This window comes from Pavona decussata, unplaced genomic scaffold (assembly GCF_977016875.1).
Source record: "Pavona decussata unplaced genomic scaffold, jaPavDecu1.1 SCAFFOLD_179, whole genome shotgun sequence".
NCBI classification, from domain to species: Eukaryota; Metazoa; Cnidaria; class Anthozoa; order Scleractinia; family Agariciidae; genus Pavona; species Pavona decussata.
Window position 1 is genome coordinate 130,264 of NW_028145589.1, and position 10,390 is coordinate 140,653.

The 10,390-nt window shown below is 38.5% G+C and overlaps 2 protein-coding genes across 2 annotated transcripts; one reads left to right on the forward strand and one right to left on the reverse strand.

Annotated features, from left to right (window-relative positions):
• Positions 1-2,504: 2,504 nt before the first annotated feature.
• Positions 2,505-4,687, forward strand: LOC146463263 (melatonin receptor type 1A-like). Its single transcript, XM_085084585.1, has one exon. It carries the CDS (start codon positions 2,768-2,770, stop codon positions 3,842-3,844), a length of 1,077 nt encoding a protein of 358 aa, XP_084940711.1. The 5' UTR covers positions 2,505-2,767; the 3' UTR covers positions 3,845-4,687.
• A 2,865-nt stretch (positions 4,688-7,552) lies between these two features.
• On the reverse strand, positions 7,553-10,286 carry LOC146463264 (histamine H2 receptor-like). Its single transcript, XM_085084527.1, has one exon. The coding sequence runs from the start codon at positions 10,116-10,118 to the stop codon at positions 9,108-9,110; it is 1,011 nt and encodes a 336-aa protein (XP_084940653.1). The 5' UTR covers positions 10,119-10,286; the 3' UTR covers positions 7,553-9,107.
• Positions 10,287-10,390: the final 104 nt, after the last annotated feature.

Here is a 10,390-nt window from a genome sequence, read left to right on the forward strand (position 1 = left end):
TGGCACGTGTTTGTTTATACTCCACTAGGCTTCGTTCTATCCGTATTTCTTGACTGCACATGTAAAGTTTAGTTTCGACAACGCATGACGACAAAAGATAAAACTCAATGGTGGTAAAAGCATAAAATCTCAATTACATAGAAAGTAGAAGGTGAATTACGTATTGAACGCCATATTTAATCTGTATTTTATACTCAGTCCGCAGTCCATCCTTTATTATATTGACAGGTAAAATATGCCTTCGAAAAATTATTAGTGGTGATCCATGGATCGGGTCCACAAGGTGGGGTGGTCCATGGACCGGGTCCACGAGGTGGTCCATGGACCTGGTCCATGTTTTGTATACGTCCCAACTAATCACCGGTGGAAGCAGTTACATCTGTTCCACGCTACGGCTTTGATGTGTGATGACGACGATGATGACGACGACGATGATGATGATGATGATGATGATGATGATGATGATGATGATGATGATGATGAAGATGACGACGATGATGATGATGAAAATTCTTATGAAAATTCTTTTTGCATCCAGTGTGGCCATGCTCAACCTATGGACATGAAGCACTGTATTGGGAAGATATTAGGGAGCTTAAGAAACCGCGACGACAACGACAACGCCACACAAAAACAATCACTCTGCAATTGCGTTTTACATTTTGGTACATTTTTTTGCTTTCCTCTGCAAAATAACAACGTGAAATAACCAAATTCCACGTTTTTTTGAGAACGTGAGCACACGATGGTGAATATTTCGTTTTCTTTCTTAACTTGAACGCCACTCCTTCCAATTTGGTTCCCGGATAGTTCGCCGTTTTTGTAGAAGTTGAGCGAGTTGAAATAATCGCGAAGAAGCACAAATGCAATAAAGTTATATTTTCAGGTGACGTTTTTGTTGCCGTTGCCGTCGTCGCTGCTTAAGCTCCCTATTACTTGACTAACAGTATTCCCCGAAATATGTGGACTGTTCCCAGGGTAGTGATCTTTTGATGGTGATGCTGTTTCGTATACAATTTTTTTGTTCTTTCGTAAACAATTGATGCACTAGTCTCCTAAGCTGAAGTATTCGTTCAGTGAAATTTTGTAACTTTTTTAGAGGAGGCTCTGAACTCCTCATACAGAATTTTTTTTAAACTTTGCAAAAAATTGTATCTAAATATGCTGGTTACGGGGAACACCGCAGATCTATCCTGAGTCACCATCAACTAATCAACCCTACTCCTGTCTCGCTACATTTCAACCAACCTGGCCACTCAATCAACGACGTTCACCTAATCCCGCTTGAGCTTATACGCAGCAAACCTGACTCAGTTAGAAAAGCTCTTGAAGTTCATTTAATCAACGAAGCTAAAACATTGCACCCTCTTGGTATAAATAGACATGACGAAACACGCCTCACACTTGTAACTTAGTCCTAAACAACCAATCATTGTCACGCATTCTTTTTTTTTTAAATAAGAAACATAAAAGGATCGTTACTCCAAATGAAGACGTTTCTTTTTCGTTCAGCCCCCCGAGGAAGGTTTGTATTGCAAACCGAAATATCGGGCAAAAAATATTTTTAGACAACAAATATATTTCATTTATTCTAGCCTCTGTTGTTTATTCTATCAAGCTCGTCACCTCCGCCGTTGAAATCAGTCTGCCGTCAGTATTTTATACTGTTGCTATGGTAACTCATTAAGTCGAGAAAACGGCTATGACTTGTTCACCAATATTAACGCATTATTATAATTATTATTATTATTATTATTATTACTATTATTATTATTATAATTATTATTATTATTATTATTATTATTATTATTATTATTATTATTATTATTATTATTATTGTTGTATCAACTGATAAAGAATGGTAGTATTGATCCGTGAAAGTATGAGTGCTGGAAAGTAAATTATGGAAGCTGGTGCCAACCACCTTTAAGCCAAAGGGATATAAATAAACCGGAACCACATGAGCCTTAATATCGTCCATTTACAAGGGAAAGTTTTGACACTATAATAATGTACACTTTAATGACACTGTTGGTCTGAAAACACTAAGGTTAATTATCAAAGAAGAAATATCATGTTTTTCCGACTGCTTGCAGGTGCATGAGTCGTTAATGACCGAAGCTTGCCGATAAAAAGGCGATTGAATGGTGCCAAAAAAAAATACTTTGTATAAAATATTCAGAAAGAGATAAGAAAATGTATATATAATCAACACTTTAACGGTTACGGAAGTAAAAGAAACTTCATTGAACTTTAAGATGGATACCACTTGGTGAGCAAATGGTGCAGTAGTTATGGCGTCTTTTGGGTCACCTGCCAATCTGAAGTCAAATTGTTTTAATTAAAGCCGTGAGTTCGACAGCGGGTGAAAACGCTGAGATGAATAGTAGGTTTAATTACAACTGTTTCCCAAGCCCAGCTGCTGTCATCTGTGTGCTAACTGATTCACTAATTAATGCTGATACTGGATGCTGTCGGTGGAGCGTTGATGCGGAAATCTTTTTCTTTTTTCCGTTTGAGTATTCTTTATTCAATTCATCACCCTCTAAAACTGTGTGGAATGGAGAAGTACGCTTGAAGTTTAATTTGTGTCATTCGAACCTGGATTACTCACGCAATATACACAACTGACAGTGTCTTGAGGAGACAGTCTTAACTGCGAGCTAGAATACTTGTCACTCAATGGATACATGATAATTACCGAAGGATAAATACATAAGTTAGAGCTTCCTTTGCCCAGTGAAACAATCAAACGAGAAAAACAAAAATGGCTTACGATCTTCCACCGCGAAGCACAGCCCTCGTCATAGTGGAGTCCACAGTTTATCTTATTCTAAACGTGGCGAGCCTTGTAGGCAACACCATGCTCTGTTTAGCCGTTTATCGTAATCCAAGACTGCGTTCAACAACTAACTTATACATCATCGCATTATCTGTAGGCGATCTAATATGCGCGGTGTTCGAAATGCCGTTCACATTCTGGACTTTGGCTGTAGGGGAGTGGATCTTCGGCGATATTTTCTGTCAACTTCATGGATTTGTCGATGTGTTCTCAACATACTGCCCACCTGCCACAATGGCTCTAACAGCGTTTAACAGGTACATTCGAATTGTCAAGACCAACCACTATGGACAATTTTTTTCTCCCCGACGCTCCAAGTTGTGGCTTTTCTGCGTATGGTTTTTACTGGCATCGTATCTACTTATTGCGCGCATAACAAATTGGCAAAGGTACGATTTCGTTGTTGGTTTCGCTGCATGCAGTGTAGGGCACTACACCGAAAACAGGAAACTAATTCATTACTGCCTTGTGGTTTCCGTGTACTTCGGTGTTTCATTTTTGGTCGCAACGTTTAGTTATTACAAAGTTTTCAAGGCCATCAGACAACACAAACTGGAGGTGGCGCCATCCCTGTACAGCGTCTCAAAACCAGCTGCACAAACAAGAATTTCAGTGCAAGAAATAAAAGTTAGCAAATCCATCGCTTTCGTGTTGGCAGGCTTCTTTCTCTGTTGGATGCCAATGTGGTCTCTTTCACTCACTAATCGATTCTCTACCACGGTGCCAAGAATAGTTCCACTGCTTGTCACCTTCTTTGTCTTTTTAAGTAGCTCCATTAACCCTGTCATATATGCTGCCACAAACAATGGATTTCGGCAAGAGTTTCGTAAAATGATGTTTTGTTTCAAGAGAAAAACTGCAGTTGTTCCTACGCGAATGCGAGCGGGTACGTTTGTTGAGAACATTGACCTCAACCATGTGCTTGGTAGCTGTGAAGATTTGAAAAGAAATGTTACGTATATGGCCTTCCTAAAAATGAGTGTGAATGCGCCGAAACCGTGAATCTCGTTCAACTTGTCACACTTCAAAAGGGTTGGAATACTTATCAGTGCACTGAAATACAAGAGCGTCATAACCCACAACACCCATTCCCTGCACACCGTAAAAGCTCTTTTGAAAAGAACTCGCGTACAATTTATTTGACAGAGAAGAGCATACTTAGCGTGACTTTTAAAGAATCTGGGGAAGAACAAGAACTTACGTTGTACTGAAAATATTGCCATGCAACTCAAAATGTATTCTGAATAACGTTCAGGAGCTAATCTTTAGGAGAAATGAAAACATACAATAAAAACACCAGGTTTGTCCGGCTCGCGAGGAGAGAGCTGCCGCGAAATGTAACAACCCCAGTGCATGTGACTTGCTTCACCTTAAGGACAGCTGAAATTCAGTAAGAAAAAACTGACAATACTGTTGTCATAATCTTACTCTAGTGTATACAGAGGTTAATGAGAACATTTTCCAGAGGTTTCAATGATAATTCTATTTGTCTTGTTAAACCAATAATTCATTTCAGTTGCAAAAATAAAGCATAACAAATTTAGATAAACTTTAATCAGTTTCGCTTAAAAAGTTTGCGCAGTTATATTGGTCACGCAGACATTATTTGCGGGAAAAGTGAACTGTCAGTCCGATTGCGAAACTCGAGAAAAGCTCTGAGCTTCGAGCAAGCTCTTAATCCAGCCACTCTTTCGAGCGTAATTATTTTTAAGGATCAAACCTCCAACTATAGCCTTATCACAGAGTTAAACCAATCCAGCCGCGGTAAGAAACACTAAGAAAAAAGTTTGAAAGTTGAAAACTTAGAATAGGCTAGCGAGCTGCCGTTAAGCGCTTGGGTTCTTGTATAAGCTCAAACTCTGCTATCATGTTTTGTAAGGTGTGTGAATGTGTTTTTAACTTCGTAGGCAATTTTCTGATTCTCTTCAACATAATGATGCTTCAGATGTAAATATAAGACTATCTCTTGAAAACAAGATGTGAAGCAACATAAATAAATTATACCCGATTGAAAACGACTGATAATGAGAAAGTACTCTGACATTCTGAAAGCATTCTGTGGGAAAAAATTGCACTTAAACGCAGTCTCTTAATGAAACTTTGAATGTGTCCTGAAAGTAATTATGGTCAAGGGGACGATCCAATCAGCAACTCACAATATAAGATGCATGTGAAGATTCTCTTAGCGAGGCAATCATCTGATGGCAATCGGTCCAACAAAGGTGTGCTTTACGCAGTGGTATATCAGTTAAGGAAAACAAGCGAAAAGGGGAGAGAGGACACACTTTTACGTAACTTTAGCAGGGCACACGTTTTCAGAAAGGCTGGCCGAAGCCCAGGCCACTAGCAGCTCATTAGCTTTGTGTTTTGTGTGTAGCCGTTGTAATTAACGAAGAGGAAACTGAAAACAAAAATATGTGTGACTCCGATTCGGAAGGCTTCAAACAGGAGGCTGCGCCTGCGCCTGTCTGAGACAAGGCGACACAATAAGAACCCTACCTTTGCAACAAAAGCCTAGTAAAACGTTTAGCAAGCCTGGTCAAGTTTGGTTTTGTAAGATTTACCACGGGCTTGGTAAATAGGACACCGTAAAGAGATTCAAGTGCTGACCTTTTGAGCGTTACTCATTCATTACAGCGATTCGCTCTGGCGAAATACTAACGCTTGAAACCGGTCAGCACTCGAATCTCTTTACAGTAGTCAAATTTTAGTTATCAACTCTGTTGATAAACCAAACATTCGTTTCTACTAACCCAATCTAGGCAGCACCACAGTTTCTTTAGAAACTACCCCCCCCCCCCCCCACCCCCCAAATCCATTTGGTAAGCTTGGCAAGCCTGGTTTTACCAAGCTTTTCTCGAAACCTCTGGTTATCTGAAAAGCCAGGTAAAGCTTGGTTTTCCCAGGCTGTCAAGTGTGGTTGGAAAACATCATGACCTGAAAAGCCGGGGTTAGCCTGTTCAGTTTCTTATGTAAAGGGTAAGTACAGCTGTATTAGGAAGACATATCCTGAAAAGCCAGGCTAGCTATACTAAGGCTGTGCAGGGTTTTAGTTTATTTATTTTTTCTTGGGAAACACAATCTGAATCACGGAAAAGTCTGATTAGTCTACTTCCCCTGGCTTTCTTTATAAACCTGGTTTGAGAATATCTGCATAAAGCAATAAAGAATTAAGGGTTCCAGTTCTTACTGGGCAGAAAGAGCATCCCAAGAATTAACAAGAATTCTAAAGCACAGAGGGGACATAATGCACATGAAACGGTAAATAAGACTGAGCAGTTCTTGACAATTCAGGGATCGGATATTCTAAAAGAAAATAATAGGACGTGTATGAAGCACTGCCAGCGACACACATCGGTACTTTTAAGACAAAAGCGAGAATTTTGTCATCAAAATTAATATGTTTTTACTTTTATGTAGCGCGACAAAACCATCTACCGAATGTATAACGCAAGGGCATACTGAAGTTGGCGTAATTTTGTGTAAAGCTTAAAATTACAGCCAAATGGTTAACTTAAAAGACAAGTTAATTTGTTACACATGCAATAGCCCTTTTCACGGTTGATTTTTCTCATTTGCATTATAATGTTATCCAACGTGGATGCGAGGCAATTTACAAAATAGCCCGAAATTGCCTCACATACATGCTATATTTCATTGTTATTCAAATGAGCAGAGTTAACCGTGAAAAGGGCTATTGCACAATGTCTAGAAACTTCAAAAGCAAAGTTTGAAAGCGAAATCTTGGTGACAAAGTTAGCATGCTCTTTGTTAATGGCTTGGGTTAACCGATCAGCAAATTAATGCTTCTTTTCATGAACACACCTGCTATGCTTTGTTGTGCCTACGTATACTGTGTAATTTATACGCGTCGGTTTTTTTTATCGATTCCTTGCAATATAATCAGCAGCTTCAGATTTAATTTTCACTCAATGTGACTTCCTCTCGAAACCACGATTTGAAGTAACATATAAAGAAAATTATTTCTGGGCAAGTTACTTTGAAGTTCTAACATGCTGAGAGTATTTTGAGTTAGATTACTCTTTATGCAATCAATAATTCAGCCAGCGCTGTGTCCTGCAATTAAACTGATTATGGCCACCGTGAGAGCTCGCTTCAATTAGGAGCTGACAATGATCCGGTCTCACATTTGGATTAACAACTTGTGACTTACGCAACAGTATTAGCGGTTTAGCTTCAGTGAAGTGTAATCATTAAAAGGGGTGGACAGATCACGAGGGGGGAGGGGATGGTTTCTGAAGAAACTGTGATGCTATGTCGCGCGGTCAGGGGAATGGAGACGAATATCTGATTTTATCAACTGTGTTTATAGTGCTGACGTTTCGAGCATTGGCCCTTCGTCAGAGGAAGTCAAAGAATATGGGTTGTATGTGGTTTTATATGGTGAGCAATGGAGATACGTCATTGGCGGAAGCATATCGTGGAAAACAAGAATAAATTGTTCGAATACTGGAATGAAAAGCGTACGTTGATTCATCAACTCTGTTGGTAAAACAAAGATCCGTTTCCACTCCTTACCGGCACAGCACCGCAAAGTTTATTTTGCTGTGCTACGCCAATTTCAGACAAAATTCCACCGCTCAGATGTGAGTCACGATAATTAAAATCTGTATGGGAAAAGGACACTCAATTTCTTTTTACTCCGACCACAAGTTTAATGCAAATGTACGCTAATCAAACACAGCGGTCGGCGTTGAGATTCTTCCTTTTATTTTATTATATACGAGTATATTTGGTGTCAATAACTTTTATTTACAAGTATAGATATGATATATCACCTTACGTTTAGTTTACATGGACTACAACAACAACAACAACAACAAAAATTACTGTTAATTTCCTCAAATTTGAAAATTAAAAAATGTAAGTTGTGGAAATTGTTTTTATGCAAGGACTGAACCTCATACCTTCCTCCTTTTATAGGATGTGTTTTTAGCTTGTGTTTTGTTGTTTGTTTTCCGAATCAACTATTCTATTATTCTGTTAATACTGCATTACAGTTTGACACACCCCCCGATCCGTATACGGTATCACAACATTCTACTGCAAGTCATTACAAATTTCAATTGGCTGCCATTACAAAATGTTTCCCGTAGCGTTATATTGTACACTCACTCGTGCCTGTCCTTTTCACCGTGATAAATTACTCAACTTTTTTAATCGGTAATGCTCTTCGGTGGGTGCCTCGCACTGGATCTCAATTCCCGTTGGCTCCCTTCCTATAAGAGCTCTTTCTTGAGGGAGCAATATTTTTGGAGATATCATGATTTTGGTAAAAAAATCCACTAAATTTAAACTTTGAACACCGTTAATTAATTTCTAAATCGCTAATTAAAAGAAATATTAATAATGATTCTACTGAGACGAAAGATCGAACCAAAATATAGTACAACCAATTTTTAGTGCGTTACGACAGCGAAAATTGAAAACGTCGGGCCGACATTTTCAAATTTGAACCCATCGGTCATCTGCCGGCGAAAATATCCGTGGATAGTTTCTTTGCATTCTGATAGTCTTTAAATGGAATTTTGGTCATTATATCTTGGCTGCTCGTCTTTTCGATTTTCAATGTGTTACTTAAAATAGCGTGATACTGTCCCTTCAAACTCGTAATAAGTACTCGTCAATTAGAACAGAACAAATTTGTTAATTGGAAATTTAGGCATTTAATCAAAGCATTTGTCAGTTTCGATGACGCTCACGGTGTTGTCCTCAGAACGGCAGTTGATCTATCTATCTAGTTAGTTAGTTATTTAGTCAGTTAGTTAGTTAGTTAGTTAGTTAGTTAGTTAGTTAGTTAGTTAGTTAGTTAGTTAGTTGGTTAGTTATCTATTTTATTTATTTATTTATTTATTTATTTATTTATTTATTTATTTATTTATTTATTTATTTATTTATTTATTTATTTATTTATTTATTTATTTATTGGATCCACAGTCCCTTTCAAGGTTCTCCTATGCACGCAACCCACTCTGGGCAAAAGAAAAGACCTAACCCACCTAACTTAGAAATTTAGTTTAATTTAATCTAAACTGAAACAATTATATGGAGATACAAAAAGTACGAAGCGGTATATCTAGTAGATAGATTACAACTATCAGGAAAATGCACCAGAAATTTGCTAACAAGAGAGAACAGAAAAGTGAGTAAGTAAGTAAGTAAGGCAACACTTAAGAGATATATTTGTGTGATCAGTATGTTGTTGCCATCACTCAGTTTTTAAGCGCAGTTGATCATCAGGAACCTAAGCAGTGTCATCTTGCAGTGTTTTCTTTCTATTGCCTCGACTGTGATCCTTTCCAGAATCAGTTTCAAGTCCTATCCCTCCCACTTTCCAGCAACACAGTAATTTTCGGAATTCCTCTCGGAAAACACGATTTGTTGCTGCGTATATGAAAGGATTTATTGTACTGCTGAGAAATAAAAGAAAAGTAACAAATAACTGTACAATTCGCGGAGCTGTGTCCGGAGAAAAACGCTTCCACATGACAAACGTCCACATTGGTACCCAGCAAATCAGAAATCCAACCACGATATAGGACAACACATAACTGATGCTAACCTCTTGCACTGAAATTCTCCCCGCTCGCGAACTCGACTGCTGCAAAGACGGGGCTACGTTGTGCTTGTGTTGTCGGATTTTCAAGAAAACTTTGTAGTAACTGAAGAAACCGATGGAAAACGGTAACACAAAAAACAAACCGAAGGTGACGCAGTAATGGATGATTCTGTTTTCTGATTTGGAAAAACTAATGCTACAAACTGCATAACCAGGAATAAATTTAAACGTGCTCCAATTCGTCACTCGACATACAAGCAGATAAATCACGAGAAAAAGCCACACTCCGCTCAGCCAAATTTTAGATTTCCTTGGTGAAAAGATTTTGTTGTAGTGTTTGGTCTTAACAATTCTCATGTAACGATTGAACGCCGTCAATCCCATGGTCGCTGGAGTAACGTAAGTGGCAAACACATCAACAAAACCTTGAATATGGCATATGGCGTCGCCGAAATTCCATTTTCCAGTAATTAATACGGCTGAAGTCAACGGCATCTCCACCGTTGCACATAACAGATCGCTGGCTGCTAAAGCAATGATGTACAGATTGATGGTCGAACGCAGTCTGGGGTTTTTGTACACAGCAAAGCAAACCAGAACATTACCTATGATGCTTATGGCGTTCATTGCAAGACAGACACTTGCTTCCATGAGGACTGTTGCCAAGTTTCGATTAGTTAAATCCAGCGAGGACATCTCGGCTTCAAATATGTCGCACCGATGATCAAACTACTGCCCGTTAAATTAGAAAATGACTTCTGATATCTATATCAATTCCTGAATTAAGATTGAGATGTAATTTTCGCTAATCACCTGCTGTTCGCAGTGAGGTATATTGGCTTAACTAAATTCAGGCCGCAAATATATGTTTAACACATTGTTTAACACATGTCAGTTAGGAAGAAATATTTACTGAACCTAATTATAACTAGGAAACTGCCACTGACGTTCTTTTGTATAGCTTTGGA

What these genes read in the sequence shown, in the direction of transcription:
- LOC146463264 (XM_085084527.1), bottom strand. Translation starts at nt 10,118, where the DNA reads ATGTCCTCGCTGGATTTAACTAATCGAAACTTGGCAACAGTCCTCATG.
- LOC146463263 (XM_085084585.1), top strand. Translation starts at nt 2,768, where the DNA reads ATGGCTTACGATCTTCCACCGCGAAGCACAGCCCTCGTCATAGTGGAG.